This window comes from Danio rerio, chromosome 6 (assembly GCF_052040795.2).
Source record: "Danio rerio strain M-AB ecotype USA chromosome 6, GRCz13ab, whole genome shotgun sequence".
NCBI lineage: Eukaryota > Metazoa > Chordata > Actinopteri > Cypriniformes > Danionidae > Danio > Danio rerio.
In genome coordinates, this window is record NC_141026.1 from 47,817,875 (window position 1) to 47,835,454 (window position 17,580).

General features: G+C 33.8%; 1 protein-coding gene across 11 annotated transcripts in view; it reads left to right on the plus strand.

Moving 5' to 3' along the window:
- The window catches only part of cntn4 (contactin 4), a 430,281-nt gene that overhangs the window by 319,456 nt on the left and 93,245 nt on the right, over positions 1-17,580 (plus strand). For all 11 annotated transcript variants that reach the window (XR_015492869.1, XR_015492870.1, XM_087256006.1 and 8 more), the window contains 2 exon segments: positions 1,019-1,148; positions 7,324-7,474. Coding sequence is in view for 9 of the 11 variants with exons in the window: in XM_087256006.1 (XP_087112132.1) it covers positions 1,019-1,148; positions 7,324-7,474 (281 nt within the window). In the remaining 2 variants the exon portion in view is untranslated.

The window sequence follows — 17,580 nt, forward strand, 5'->3', positions numbered from 1 at the left end:
GAAGTTTTAGATCACTTTTATGTTAAATTTGTTTTGGATTAACATCAATTATTATTATTATTATTTTTTTGTTCGGCTCTATTTATTTTTTATTCCATTTATTTATTTTATTTATCCTTTTATTTATTTATTTTTATTTTATTTTATTTTACTTATTTTATTTAATTTTTATTTAATTTTTATTTATTTATTTAATTAAATTTATTTTTTTTATTTTTTTTATTTTATTTTTTCTTTTCTTTTTTTTTTATTTATTTTTATTTATTTATTTATTTTTTTTATTTTTTTATTTTGAGTTAACTGTTTCTCATATAGTGAGTAAAGGTATAGACCAAAATGTGAAAAATGAAAGGACAGAAGACATTATAAAGCCCAGCAGACAGCGTTCTGCCTCTTTTCATGGCAATTTTTAATACGAACCATGTCTTTTTATGAGCCTTTAAAATGTTTTTTATGCCTGTTGGAAGGAAACATGAGGTGAAAACTAAATCCTCTCCAAGGTGACTCAATCGGTGTAAGTGTATATACCTTTGTCTTGCAGTGTCCTTGTGTTTTAGATGTCTTTCGAAACTGATTTACCCATTTAATGTTGTTCTTAATACACTTTATTCCTCAAACAAGTTTATTTAACATCAGAAGACATGCAAACTACATTCCATCTCGTAGCAGAAACGGTATAAACCTGTCAGCTTTAAAATATTATCCCTGCTTGTTTATAATGGCAAACATCATACAGCCTCCCAGCGGCTTGTCCACAGAATACAGAGGCTCCAGCTCTGGTTAAGAAGTAAACAAGTCGAGGCTTTATTTCCATCTCATAAACATATAGATTTATTACCATCGTTTTTGAGCAGCCTCCCTACGCAGTGTCTCCCATTAGTAATGAACACTCCGATTTATGACCGTTTCCATCAACCTCCAGACATAATTTACCTTCCCAGACACGTTGTGCTTTTATGCAGATTAGCAATCTCAGTAAAAGACTCTTAACGGAGATATCCTGTTTTTTTCCCTACAGGAGAGGGTGCAGGTCATTAATGGCGCCCTGTCCATCACTCACCTGGCACTCTCTGATATTGGGATGTACCAGTGTGTGGCTGGAAACAAGTATGGAGAAGTCTATTCCAATGCTGAACTCAGAGTTATCGGTGAGTGAAACCTGGTTAATCGCATTTGACTTACATATTGGTGTTGCTTTATGGAATAATGTGTGCATTAATAAAGCTTATTACACAGCTGTCTGGAATACTTGATTCTGATTGGTCACACCATTCGAATGTATGGTATCCGCAGATAACAACCGCTAATACTAATAACATGAGAATAATTTTGACCATCCGTGAATTACATTCACGTCATTGTCCGTCATGATGCTGTTTTTGACTGTTTGGGGCTGAATAATATGTAGTTAGTGTATGCTTCATTTAGCCGCTTTTGTTTCTGTTAGCTTTGCTTTGAATTAAACATTTATTAAACTAAATGATAAAGTAATTTTTACATTTTGTGGCAGGTAGCCCTTTAAAAAATGGGACAAAGTACATCCAGACGGTTCTTTCTGCTATTTATCTATCTGCTAATAAACATGTTGAGCTTTATTCTGTGATTAAAAACCACCCGGATGTACTTTATTCCTTACTTACACTCTTTATTTCAATTATATGTTCCTGATAAAGGCCTCTGATGTGATTCTGTCACAGTGCTGTTTTTGACAGCTTGGCGCCCTCTTGTGGCTGAATAATATGTAGGTTAGTGTATGCTCCAACCAGCCATTTTCGTTTAACATAGGTACATTACTTTTAACATCTTTTTTACTGATTCTTGAATGAATAACTCACATGAGGTATATGAATTAAAAACATACAGCTTAACCACTGTGCTGTCATTCCTAAACATATTGTTCATATGAAGTTGGTCTTTTTAAGTTAATTTAAATATATAGTATAACCAGCATGGTCTGATATTTGAAAAATAATTTATGTTTGTTGGTAAATTAAAAACACACTGTAAAAATGATGTTTCTTACTATTGATTTTTGTTGGAACAACTTAAAGGAATTAAATTAACTTATTAGTTTTTACAAATTTAAGTGGATTGAACTTAAAACAATTAGGTTGTCCCCCCAAAAACCTAAATAATTGTATTTTCTCAGCTTTTATTAATAAGTAAATTGAACAAACAGCAAAAGTCATTCTTTAAATGCAAACAAACAGTATAGTCTGATTACCGAATATCACTCATTTAAGCTTTATCTTTAAGGGTGAGCTACGTATATCTTTAATTTTCAGAAGGATACAGCACAACCACTGTATACTTCCTGAATGAATGATACAGTTCAACCAGCTTAGTATTTCTGTTGAACAAGTTATTCATATGTGTCTGTTCCTTTTTTGTGGATGCAAAACAAAGAAATGGTCTGATTCATTCTTCAGTTTTCATCTAAAAAAATAAAGTTAAATTTTTTAGGAAAAAAAAATTTCCTTCACAAAGAATCATTTAAACTAAGCCAGCTGATGTCATTGTTTGAGCCAGACTCTTACACGTTAGACTGCTCAAACACACAGCAATGTTTGTAAATCCCTTCAGCAAATGCATTTGTTCTACAATCAACCTACAAATGACTTAGAACAAATAGTTTCTGCATAATAAATTGTTGAAAGAGTTTTTTTTTATGGGTACCAGAGCTGGGTTTACTTGTCATCTACATTCACAGTCTGTTCACCCACGTCTTTCTTTGTTTATTGTTTTTGCCATAAAAAATCCAGCCTCCAAAGTGGCCAAGAAACTGAACTCACAGGAGAATAATCGTCAGTCCCTTGTGCAGATAAAATAATTGAAGTGCCATCTAAAAGACAGAATGTGAAGATCGTAGAGCCGGATAAATTATCATAATAAAAGCTCATTTGAGTGAGGAAGGTGGAAGAAGAAAAAAAGAAAGAGGAAAGGACATGACATTTTCCCTTTGTTTTTCTTAGTGGAGAAAAAGACCGTGTGATAATTAAAGTGTGCCACATATGCCATCTCTCATTTCTACATCATCCAGGCCCATGTACACATGTCTTCTTTTGAAGTACAGTGATTAGAGAGCATAGTCCTTAATCCTCATGTCTGAATACCTGTAATTACGGTCAAATATGAAGGGGGAAAAATGAGCCTGAGGCATGATGGTCTGCAGTTGTCAGATATTGTTGTTGTTAAATATTTAAATGGTCCTTTGTGTGCTATTGATTTATTGGCATAATAAGATATAGGGAATGAAATAGTGTAGATATGAAGGGGAAATGAAAAAATGAACAGCATAAAGCAAACCACAAGGCCACAGCTTGACAATGAGTCAACATTTTATCTATGACATAATTATAAGAGTCAATCAATTAACCCACAAGATTGTTTGCTAATGAGTTGATTGATGAGTTTTAAATTTTATGAAAGTATTAAATCAATCAATCAGTCAGTCTGTCTGTCTGTCTGTCTGTCTGTCTGTCTGTCTGTCTGTCTGTCTGTCTGTCTGTCTGTCTGTCTGTCTGTCTGTCTGTCTGCCTGCCTGTCTGTCTGTCTGTCTGTCTGCCTGTCTGTCTGTCTGTCTGTCTGTCTGTCTGTCTGTCTGTCTGTCTGTCTGTCTGTCTGTCTGTCTGTCTATCTATCTATTTATCTGTCTGTCTGTCTATCTATCTATCTGAGAATTTGAGAAGTGCAAGTCAGCATCTGACAATTACTAGCTCATATCTCACATTTTTTTTGTCTTAGAATTCTGTTTTTCATAATTGTTCTCTCATAAGAGTTGTCAGTTCTGACTTTTCTTTAAATCGCAAAATCAAACATCTTGATAACTTGTCACATTTTTACTTTAAAAATCTGACTGTTTCAATCAATTAGTAGTTCACATGTCGAAAGTCTGAATTTTCATAGAATTGCAAGTTAACTTCACTTTTTTCTTCTAAGTTCAGATTTATGTATGTATGTAAGTTAGTAACTGTGGTGTTATTTTTGTATTCATTAATATGGTTGTTTATTTTAAAGGTGCTGTATGTTTTTGACTCTTTTAAGCATAAAAATACCATAATATGTTTGCAGATATTTAAGAAACATGCTGAGTGAACATACTTGTTTATCTGAAAAACATTGCTAAAGTCAGTTATTCTGCTTTGAAAATGGGCATTATGTGCCGGAACATCTGCCTTTGTTTTTGTTCTTTTAACCCACCCAATGCCAGTTTAACTAATTATATTTCAGCACCCTGGGTTGCCATGTTTGAAAACCGCATGTTTCATTCATTCGATCAGAAAGGCTCTTAAAGCATGTGCTCGTGATCGAAATGCGACCTCCGGTGGACATTAGCAGACTTCGAAATGAGACGTAGATTCAGAGTTACACATGAGGTTACTAATTAGCAAATAATATAAATATTATGAACGTGAACATTAGGTGAGCAGGTTACATTGTAACCCCGTGTCCCAACAAAACACTGCATGATAAGCAATTTGGCTGTTTGCACCAGACGAAACATAACAGAAATTGAAATACAGCCATTCAGAAGCACAGAATAGTGCACTTACTGCAATCCAATGAAATGGTACGGTTTATAATGTAATACATAATAACTGTTTAACATTATTACCCGTAGATGCTAAATCAATGATATGTGTTGATTTTGAGTCACAGTTGTAAAGTTCAATATCAAACAGTTTATTTTATCTTCAAGATCTAATATAAACGATCTGCTGCTGCTTTCAGTAGTATGGCAATAAATGTCACGTAAAATGGCATGCTAACTCACATTGTTAGCATTTAACACTGATTAAAGCACGTGAGATGTACCTGAGGTGATCATTTTCAGTTTTCTGTTGTTCAGCTGCAAGAAATAGTAGTCGTTTCTAAAATATCAATTCATGGTATTGGTTAGGACAAAAACTCTTTTAATATGGAAAATATTCCTTATGTCGCGTGTGGTTACTTTTATATAGAACACAATTAAAATCAGCCTTTTGGTTTGATCCTTAAACTCTTTTTGATCCTCAATCTGGCAACCTGCACTTGCGTTTGTTTTGATTCAAGAATGAAATACCTAGTTCAACCACTGGGTGTCAAACTTACATACTGCACCTTTAATATTGTTATTTTTGTTAACTACATGTCAAAATAATTGCACAACTGTATCTGATACACTTAATGACAACAGACCATAATTTCACCCTTATTTTGCTTTTTATTTTCACAGTAGTTGTCAGAAACATGAATGTAGACATTTTACTTATATTTAATTTGTTTTCTATGCATACATAAAAGTACAGTGCACATCATAAATAGCCCCTTTCACAGATATAGACCTTTCCGGAAAATTGCCGTTAATTTTTTCCGAAAGGTCTGTATCTGTGAAAGGGGCTATTTAAAGGTCTGTATGTATGAACAGGCCCTTTTTGAAAATAACGGTAAATTCGTTCCGGCTATTTTCCGGAAAGAGAAGTTGTAACATTACCGGTAATTTGCTGGTATGCTGTGCAATGTGAACGCAGAAGGAAGATTGCCGGAAAGACATCTAGAACGCGCTGACATGAGATGTCTGCTTTAACCAATCAGAACACTAAGGCGCATTCACATCCGTGTGGTTAATGCAAATAAAAGCTATTAAATAGTTTTCCAGACACATTTAGCTGCTAGATGTTAGTCAGATAATGTTTCTATGTTCCTTTTTAATGCAACTGTGTAAATAATTACACAGATGCTTATGATAAGCCGTTGTTTGTTTACCATTAAGCTCTTCTTCCTTCAGTTGCTTAAAGTATCGCGTATGCACGTGAGGCAGCCCGTGAGCGCCAGCACATATTATATACATTTCGATATGCAAAAGTGCTTCTCCATATGTTTTCATCAAAGTTGTTCACAATACTTATTCATTCACAGAGTTTGTAATGTAGTCAAATGTTTACAAATACAAGTGCAACCATTTATTTGTCATTACTGGTTAATGATTTCCGAATTTAACAGTATTTTTAACTGGATGTGTGAATGGTCTTTTCCGGAAAAATTCTGTAACGTCCGTGCCTGTGTGAACAGTGCTTTTTTGAATTTACCGGTAAAGTCATTCCGGAAATTTTCTGGATAGTTCCCGTATCACTGTGTGAAAGGGACTAATGAATACACTGCCTTTTGAAAATAATATATATATATTTTTTTAAATGTAGACAATATGTTTTGATGAAATTAAACCGTTATATTAATCTAAAAAAAAATAATACGTGTGATCATCTAATATCTATAGAAAAAGAAAGATAATACATTGAAATTAAAAAAGTAAAATAAACAAAAATACAAACTACAAAATTTAAATAAAATGTAATATTTTCTTATTGTTCTCTTGACATTTTTCTGTTATTAATTATCTAATATTTATTGGAGTGTACAAATTTTTAAAACGTTCATTTATTCTTTTCCTTTTGCTTATAGTCCCTTATTTTGCCTCAGCGAAATGAACCGCCAACTATTCTGGCATATGTTTTACGCAGCGCATGCCCATCCAGCCACAACTAGCCCATTCGATTGTCATCACTCGATTGAATGGGTTTTATCAGTGGTTATTAGCTTATGGATATAGGCCAGTGTGGGCCTTCTGTGCCTACTAGTAGGCTCAGAAGGTTGTTATCATCCATCTACATGGCTAATCAGCTATATTAATAGAGTATACTCCAGATCCTGATCTGTTTTTACATTACTGTGATCAACTGTAGATTACATACGGCTGTGGACGGAAGTTAACTAGAATTACTTATATTATTTATTAAATTTGCCATTAAACTGTATTTTATTAACGTCTACCTCTACCCCAACCCTAAACGCAACCATCACAGCAACAGATCTTGATCTGGAGAATTCTCTATAGCTAATTAACCATGTGGATGGTTGAAAACAGCTTTCTGAGCCTACTAGTAGGCGCTGAAGGACCCTACTGGCCCATATTTATTAGCTGATAACCATTAAAACGCTAATTCAAGATGAGATTGTGTTATTATTCAAGTGATAATATTCGAATCGGGTGCTGCAACCCAGTGCTGGGAAACAAGATCTTAAGTTATTTTGTTATATTAGTTCCATTTTTGGTTTTAGTATTGACTAATCTATTGTATATACACAAATATCTTATTGTAGGAGATTTTCATTTATTCTGGGCACTATTTGACGCACACACCAAAATTGGAACATCTTGTCCTTGTGTATAATTCAAAATAGCTGTATGAGACACAGTTTAACCTCTGTCAGTTTGAAACATTTTCTGTGCTTTCTGTTGACGTGCGCTATTAATAAAAGCTAAAAACGTGTCTTCGGTTTCAGCCGTCGCTCCAGATTTCTCCCAGAACCAGCTGAAGAGTCACACTTTGGTGAAAGAAGGTGGCGACGTCCTCATCGAATGCAAGCCCAAAATGTCTCCCCGAGGCTCGATCTCCTGGCGCAAAGGCAACGACGCCCTCAGAGAAAGCAGCAGGTAAAGTCCCATCTCCCACTCACATGTCATTAGTCATTTCTGCAGTCTTTTATATAACGCTACCCAATCCAGAGCTTTTCCCGGTGCCTGATCCAGGAGCAGTCAATGGATCTGTGGGATGGGTACTGCAGCAGTGCTTTCAGATCTGTTTTTTTGATATAATGTCTTTGTCAAATCATTTCTGTTATTCACTGCAACAAAGCACTGCCACTGACTTTGGCCATTCATCTCTGCCTGAGGAATCCCAATACAGCAGGCTGAGAAAAAGCATGTCTCAGCATGTCTCTGCTAAGGGTCGCGAAGATATGTCTCTAGTGGGCTTTGTGTTTCAGTTTCAACTGCTCTTTTCCCTCTCTTTCATACTGTTTTACTATCTCTTTCTGTTATTTGCTCACTCCCCCAAAACATCAGAGCCGCAGAGTGGGCTATTTTCTGCTGACGTGGATTGCGGCTCTTTAATGCGCGTCCTGCTATCAATCGTAGAATACAATGTGACATATGCAAGTTTAAATGTTATTGTATATAAATAGAGTTTGTTTCTTTAGCCTGCTGTTCTAAAGTTTGGATGTTTGGAAAGCAGTGTTGAAATGATTTCGCCATGGATTATGTCAGCAACCTTTTTACACAGACACAACTTAATAAAAAGTAGATTTGACGTTTACATTTTACATTTATTCATTTTAGTAGACGCTTTTATCCAAACCGACTTACAAGTAAGGATAAATGAACGCTACGGTTACTAAAGTAACCCTCGTTCCCTGAGGGGGGAACGGAAATGCTATGTGGAAAACCTTCCACTATGGGGTTTTCGTCAGAAACCAATCATCTGAAAGAGTATTAAATCGGGCCAATGAAATACCAAATGAATTGGCAGCGTCAGCATGCACAGCTGGCGTCAATGACAATCAGTCAAGTATATAAGACGCGGCTAGTGCAATGCTCGACATCCTTTTGAGCTGAGGAGACTTTCACGCTCAACAGCTAAGGGACGATCGTTATGGCGAAGGTACATAGCATTTCTATCCCCCCCCTTGGGGAACGAGGGTTACTTTAGTAACCGTAGCGTTCCCTTTCGGATGGGGAACTCCAATGCTATGTGGAAAAACTTCCACTATGGGGAAATCGATGGAAAACGCTACAACGAAAGCACCTTACCGCGTCCCTGGCGAAAGGTGCGCCACACAGCGAGCACACCTACAACACCGCGAGATGCAGTCTTCCAACGTGTCCCCTGGCCCATACTTACCTTACTTACCTGTTCAGGTTTAGCTATATTTTTCGGGGAGTCAAAAATAACCCAGTAAAAGGTTATGCCAATAACAATACATTATAATTTTGAACTAATAAAATTATAACATGCACATCCCGCACAAACATCAGTCACCTCATGCAATTACCGAAAAGAAGCCTGATGTTCTTATTAACAGCTCCAGTACGGATCATGCAGTCCCTCATAACTGGACTCTGCGGGTTTATCAGATGGCCAGCCGTGAGTTAAAGCAGGGTGTTAATCAACTTCTCTGCACTCTTAGTAGGAGGTGAGCATCTCTGCCAGACCGGCCTTTATCAACACACATATGTCCCTGTCTTCACCGCAGAGTGACAGCCAGACGCAGCGTGATACAAGTGCAGTACGTCCGCGACCTGAAGCGTTTGCGTTTGACCACACTGGGATGGGGAAAGTTCAGTGTTTGTGTGTGCATCTGTCAGTGTGTGCACACCACGCTCGCCTGTCGTTTGCATATACAAAGTTGGTGTCAGTGCTCGTCAAACAGAGTGGCAGGCGTTTGCATAAGGGTTACACTGATGCCGGTGTCCTTCAGTCGTCCTGTGTGAGCAATTCTTCACGTCTGCACCTTCAAGAGTCCGAGCCGGAAATTGATTCACCTTGTGTCATCTTTCTTCTTTTCACTTTGTATGGCTTTTTCTCTTTTCAAACAGTGTATTTAGACATTTTCCTCGCAAACAGATTTAGAATATGTGTTTTTGTGGTTTAAAGGGCTACATTTGGCTGTCTTTTTTTTTCTTCTTTTTTCATTTTTTATTTATTTTGCTGTAAATGTGGTGCTTGGTCATTGATATAACATGCAAGATATTTCTACTGACACCTTGAGAGTCAAAAAAAACATATACATGTGTTATAGCATTTATACACTGAGGTATTATTAAGGGTTATGATCAGTCTTTAGTGTTTTAAAACAGTGTATTTAGACATTCTGCTAGCAAATAAATCTTAAATATGCATTTTTATGGCTTAAAGTGATTAATTTGGCTGTCTTTTCTTTGTTTTGTTTTTTTTGTTTTTTTATTTATTTAGCTGGAAATGTGGTGCTTGGTCATTTATATAACATGCAAGACACCTACTGACACTGAGAATCAAAAAAACATATACAGGCACAACAGCAATCATGAACTGAGGTATCATTAAGGGTAATGATCATATGATCATGAAGGGTAATTTTTAGTGTTTTAAAACAATGTATTTAGACATTTCGCTCCCAAACAGATTTTGAATATAGCATTTTAGTGGTTCAAAGGGACAAATTTGGCTGTCTTTTCTTATTTTTTTATTTATTTAGCTGGAAATGTGGTCATTGGTCATTTATGTAACATGCAAGATATTTTTGCTGACACTTTGAGAGTCAAAAAAACATATACAGGTGTTATAGTTTTAATAGACTGAGGTATTATTAAGAGTAATGATCAGTTTAGTGTTTTAAAACAGTGTATTCAGACATTTTGCTAGCAAACAGATTAGGAATATGAGTTTTTGTGGTTTAAAGGGATACATTTGACTGTCTTTTCTTTATTTCTTTATTTTATTTTTTTTCGCTGGAAATGTGGTACTTGGTCATTTATATAAGGCACAAGACAGTTCTACTGACACTTTGAGAGTCAAAAAAATATACAGATGTTGCAGCATTACTGAACAGACGTATTATTAAGGGTAATGATCAGTCTTTAGTGCTTTACAGCAGTGTATTTACACATTTTGCTCGCAAAAAAAAATTTTAAATATGCATTTTTGTGGTTTAAATGGATACATTTGGCTGTCTTTTCTTTATTTTTTAATTTATTTTGCTTTAAATGTGGTCCTTGGTAATTTATATGATATGCAAGGCATTTCTACTAACACTTTGAGAGTCAAAAAAACATATACAGGTTATAGCATTAATAAACTGAGATATTATTAAGAATAATGAACAGTCTATTATATAAAATGGATGTGATTTAAAAGATTTTTTGCTTATAATTTTTTTTACATATTTTATGAAAACACTTTTTTCAAATCCACCTTCAGAAGAAAATTAAAACTTTAAATAGCATAATGCAATTTTTAAAATCTCTGAAATTTTATAGTATTCAATGGCAAAACATCAGTTAGTGCCATTAATTTTCAAGGATGATAAACGGGCACTGTTTTCAGGAAAACCTTTTAAAATATGTTCAAAAGCTAAAGAGTAAAATAATAAATGCACTGTTTAAAATAAAGATTAAAAAGCATCTGGAAAGTGAAGACAGTTTAATAGTTTATTAACTGTTACAATCAAATTTAGACGTTTTAAGTGACCTACCTAAACACTTTTGGGGCTATTTCATCTAGACTTTATTATGGAAGTCTTTTTTGTCATTGTTCTACCTGACAAACACACACACACACACACACACACAAACTACCACTTAAGATAATAGTCCTTGCTGTGCTTTATTTGCTATAAATAGAGTGTTAGACGGTGCTTGTTTTCTTTAGGGGAACCAAGTGTTCCTTAGTAAAAAAAGATTACTAAGAGCCTTATTTGAATTTTAAGGAGCCATTAGGTGCTGTTTTATGTTTAAGTGGCTACATTTTGGCTCTGAAGAATTGTCTCTCTCTTTTTTGTAATAATAATAATAAAAGACAGCATACATATCTTACAAGATATTTAAATATTAAAATCACAGCACTCTTCCCTTTCCAGTCAGTAAAATAATGCATTGGCTGAGTATTTATTAATGGAAACCTTTCATAGGATCAGGACATTATTTTTTAATTCCGTTCTCTATGGTTTAGAAACAAAATAATGCTCTGTCTGCTGTCTGAACAGTATTCCATGTAGACCCGCTCACCTATTTTTGACACAGAGGTAATTAAAAAGAAAAATGTATAAATCACAAGTTTGCACGCACATGTCCCAGGCTGTATTGTGGCCAGCGAGGACTGGTCAAGATGCTTGATTGCATTGTCAATATATGGATACCGGCCAGGGAACTTTTTGCAGGATTGAATGTATTTCTGAAAAATGCTGACTTTCTTCAAGCTCCTTTGGCAATGTCTTGCAAACCTATGCCTATACTTACAGTATATACACATATGCAGATGCTTAAGGATCATGCACATCAAATTATGCACATCATTTCTCGAGACGTTCTCATACTTAAGCTATGTTGTGGTGAGTGTATGTACAGAATCCCTCTCTGACATAAGATGGTGCTCATTGAAAAACAGTAATACCAAACCTGTCAACTCTGTCGTTTTTACCAGGATTCTCCTGTATTTTACAGGTCTATTCCGCTATCATCCCATAAAGATATTTCCCATATTTCTCCTGTATATTCAGTCTTGCTCTTAAGGGTGGCAAATAAACATTAAAAAGCCGAGCTTCCCTATACGCAACCTATACCGCCGAACCACCAGGGGCCGCCTCTCGCTCTTCAATGTGAGTCCTTTCTGTGCTTTCGTGTGTTTTAGGCAGGAAAACACTTTGAAATACATATAAAAACAGCAGGATTTTCTTTCCTTTTCATTACAGGTGCCGTCTCCCCTTCATATGCAATCCTCAAAGCAGTCTTATAGCGGTGCATGACTGTCAGCTCGAGCGCTCCATAGTGATCAATAGATGCTGTTTACCTAACAAATCTGTACAGGCAATTTGAAGTGGAGCAAAAGTCTGGGTTTTGGTTGCGTGTTTAAACACATATACACATAATTAATAATATTAACATCTAAAAATGTAGATCTTGGTGGGTTTTTTTTTTTTTAAACAGTCTTAGGAAAGGAATCGAATGCTTTCATTATAAAGTTAGATGTGTGTATTTTTAAAGTCACACCTGTTATTTAATGTAATCAAACAAAAAAATGTAAATAAATAAGAGATTCATTCGTTGCTCTTCAATCAGAATATGTAAGTTATACAGTGAAGAAACGGCTAATGAGATTTGATAGCTTGATTCTATTTCATTAAAACAGCTATTAATTTTAATAAGTGTTTGCTAATGTATTTGCTGCTAATGTAAACTATTTATTTTGTCTTTAGTAAATAATAATAATAAAACATATAACTGACCATTTAACTGTTTACTTACAATGAAACCCAACTTCAAATGAACATATTTAGTAAATTGGGGATTATTTTTTTTCGGGGGGAGGGTATCCCTTATTATGGTAAGCATTTCCCTTATTTTCACATTCCAATGTTGACAGGTATGAGTAATACACCAATACACAATTTTACACCTCTGACACTCACTTGTTGTAAAGAAGAAGCACCCTCACGCTTTTTCCATGTGCTGCATTAACTTTTCTAACTCAATCTATATATGTTTCTTTATTTAACCAGATAAAACACACGGTACTATTTTATTCTGCAGCAAATATTAAATTTAAAATCGTATTATAATATAATTTTCTACCTAAAAAGTAAATCATCTTCTCAGAGTTCTCAGATTAATTTACATACAAACAATATAACATTAAACAGTAACATTTATTTATTTAATACAACTCTATCTTATATTTTTTGTATATGCCACATGATAAATAAATCAATTTTGCAGGAGCTTTAAGTGCTTCATTTATACGTGTCCCTGTCAGCTCTCGCTAACCTTGCAAACAGCAGCAGGTATAAAGACACCATTCTCATTAAGTGGAAATGCCATTAGAGACCAATTCATAATCAGACGTATTGTTTTATTCAAATGCCTGTTAGTGTATATGGACGCATGCTGAGTGCAAACACCTGTCTGAGAGCCAGACCTGATCAAGGCGTGCATTTGAGCCGCTTTTGTGAAAGATTAATGGTCATAATTGTGCTCGCTCTCCTTGATGGTGGAGAAGGAGAGGAGGAGATGGTGTCACCTTCATCCATCTTCATAGAAAGCAGAGCAGAGAAATCGAATGGATGGAGGCCGTTTGTGTCTGATTCGTAACTGATGCGTCTACATGGAGATCCTATAGATCACGGGCTCTAAGCTAGCTTGTTTTGACCCTCGAATTGGTTGCAGGATTGGAGCATCTACTCTAAGTGTTCTGTGAAGTATTGATGTCCAGTTTAGTTGATCTATTGAGTCATTTGCTTAAAAAATATGTACAAAATTTTCCTCCCTTTAAGCATGTTAGTTTTATATTTTACAGTGTATATAAAAGGTGCATGTAAGGTGTGTTGCTTTGTCTTTTATTTTGTTATTTAGTTTGTCTTCCTGTTTCCTACCTTGTTTCCCATCATGTGTTCCTTTGTGTTTGTGTCGTGCTGCATCCGAAATCGCACACTTTCAGTCTATAAAGTATGCTAAAAATAGTATGGCAGTCGAGTAGTATGTACAAATTCATAATATTTGAAAAACAGTATGCGAGAAGTACCCGGATGACCTACTTATTCCGGCGAGATTCTGAACTGCACATGTGATGCATGCTACCTTATTCCATGATGCCCTGCAAGGGAATTAATCTTGTTCTTCATTGGTTGTCAAGACAAAACTAAACTACAAAATAAAAGACGTGCCTTACAGTATGTTATTGAATTTTATATATTTTAAAACTGCTTTGAAATATAGCATGTTTTTACTACAATTTTGTAACTTTATATTTTTTTATAACTTAAATATATATATTTTTTTAATATAGTAATTTTATTATATTTATTTATTTATTAGCTTATTTATTTAAAAAGTGTACAACTTCTATTTTAATCTACTGTTGGTTAATATTATCAGCCAAATAAATCAAGAAATTAAACTAACAAATTTACTTAATTACTACAAAATAGTACTACTACTGAACTCAATTACTACTGAAGCCTCAACTGAAAATGGTATTAGTCTTTTTACCTAATTTGGTAATTGTAAATAAAGCAAAATTTAGATTAATTTGGATAAAATAAGAAAATTGTATATTATTTAACTATATTTAATAGCATAATAATAACATGTTAATAAAATATCATTTAACAATAGCTAAATGGTGTATTTCAGAATCATAATGAGTATAAAAAAGGAAAATCATTGATATTTGAGGAATTAAAATATGTTTTTTAACGTTTTTTTATTCCTTTTATTATTTAATTATTTTTGTTTGGTTGCTATTTGTTCAGAAATAGCTTTGATCTACTGCTTCAGATTTATATATATATATATATATATATATATATATATATATATATATATATATATATATATATATATATATTTTTTTTTTTTTTTTTTTTTTTTAAACTTAAAGCAACTTGTGTAACTTATAAAATAAAGTTAGAAAATGATTAATCTAGTTTAATAAGTTACAATGAACTAAAACATACGCTGTCATGACTAATTGATTCTATCATTTTTTGCAGTGTACTTTTTACTACCTGTCTAAAGCTATTTACAGTTTTATAGTATATAATTGTATTATTCTTTAAGAAAATTAAGCTTAATTCAGTTTAAATAATATATAATATACAAAAAATGTAAATCATTTATTTATTGTTATGCATTAAAATAGTATGATATAGTCAATGATAGTATTTCACTCTGCCTTAATGAAGCATGTAGGTAAAAAAAAATACAAATGGTATATAATACAAATATTTATATACAAGTGTATATAAATGTCTCTAGCAGGTACCGCAGAAATGTTTCTGTAACCTTCCCCAGCCTCGTGCCTGGAGGTAATTCTGTCTTGGATGTCTACAGACAATTCTTTTGTCTTCATGCTTGGTTTATGCTTTGACATGCACTGTCAACCCTGGAACCTTATATAGACAGGTGTATACATTTTGGGTGTATTCGAATTGCCCACAGGTGAACTCCAATTAAGCTCCTGAAACATCTCAAGAATGATCAGTGGAAACAGAATGTACCTGAGCTCAATTTAGAGCTTCACGACAAAGGCTGTGAATACTGATGTGCATGTGATTTTTTTTTATAAATTTGCAACAATTTCAAAAACTCTTTTTTCACATTGTCATTATGGCGTATTCTGGGTCAAATAGTAAATAAATTGAGTAAATAAATTAATTTAATCCATTTCGGAATAAGGCTGTAACAATAAAAGAAAATGTGGAAAAAACACTATGAATACTTTCTGGAAGCACAGGCAATGGTATCATCCATTTATTTCTCTACAAATGTCTGATAAAAAAAAATAATACAATAGTTTTTCTCTCAGTTTTCAAGTTAATTGAAAGTATTATTGAATCCTTGCTGTGCTTTGGTTTTCAAACAAATTTCACTGTTTGTTTTGAAAGACACTTTTGTTTCTGTTGTATTTGGGTCATCTCTTGATGTCCGCATAGATCACATCCGTGGCTCAAACCTGCTGAAACGGCAAGCCCAATGTCTGTTCTCTCTTTCTAAAAGAAGACAGCAGCTTCAGAATCGCACACCTTTTTGAAAGTCATGCACTGCAGTAAAATAAATAATACCCACAGGAGCGACACATAAATAAAAGAGATGGGGCAGGGGATTTGTTCCAGATATACAATCAGCTGTTTTAGGTAGGACAGGTCAGCGGACGGCCTGATGTTTTCATCCGTCTGCATGATTTTGAGTTGATTCTTCACGACTGCTGTGCAATATTGCGGGATCGCAGCGCTTGAGTTGACAGCTAATTTTTGCTTGTGCTGTGCTGATGTGCACTTGTTTAACAAACAGTGGAATATAAAACGTTTGTATGCGGCTCCGTGCAGCCCAGGGGAGGTTATTAGCAATGGCTCCATGTTAGATAGCATTGCAGCAACTGTGTGTCCTTTTGAATATGTAATATTGCAGATCCTTTTTCGTATGTATTTATTTGTTTGTTTATTTTTTTGATGGGTTAGCTAGTTTGGACTTTGGAGAATTGGTTGGCATTAGTCACATGGGACATTTTTATTAGCCACATTTATTTTATTGCTGGTTAATGCAAATAAATAATCAACATTAACAAAATGCCTAATTACCCTAACCTGCCTAGTTAACCTAATTAACTTACTTGTAATTAACTTAAATGTCACTTTAAGCTGTATAGAGGTGTCTTAAAAATATCTAGTAAAATATTATTTACTGTCATCATGGCAAACATAAAATAAATCAGTTATTAGAAATGAGTTATTAAAACTATTATGTTTAGAAATGTGTTGATAAAACACATTTTTATAATAAACAGAGCTTATAATTCAGGGGGGCTAATAATTCTGACTTCAACTGTACATTTAAATATTATTTTCTTTGTGAATAATAAATTAATTTAATTATATTTGTCCTTATAAATTAAATTTATTTGTATTTAGATTTTGATTTCATTTCATTTATGCATTTATTTGTTTGTTTTGATTAGTTTTTTCATCCATCCATTCATTTGTTTATTTTTATTTATTTATTTATTTATTTTATAAAACCAAAAGTCATTTAAAATTAGCATTAAATATATACAGTTGATTCCAACTTTGCAATTAGCTGTAATTTGATCACTTAAATAGGAGAAATTATAAAAATGTACTTGTACAAGTATCTGATTTGATATATCTTAAAAGTGATACAGCATAAAGATTCTGAAAACCAAATAATATGAAGGACTTCAAAAAAATTCTCGAGAAAAGTGGACAAAACTCTATTGTTTAGGACAAACATAACTTATAATAGAAAACAAATCATAAACTACTTATGGATTATTCTGGAAGTTCAGAACCATGTCTTATGACAAACATTATTTGCAGAAAAGTGCATTTTTCAAGCAGAATTTTATTAGAATTTAAAGAGAATCGTTCTGAATTTTGACAAATTTTTAGCGTTGCTTTCATATCAACATGTGTCAAAAATGTCTGAAGAATATTTCCAGAGCCTTGTTGAGTTAATCCAGGTCTGAAGGCAAAAGGCTAAAACGGTGTCAGCAA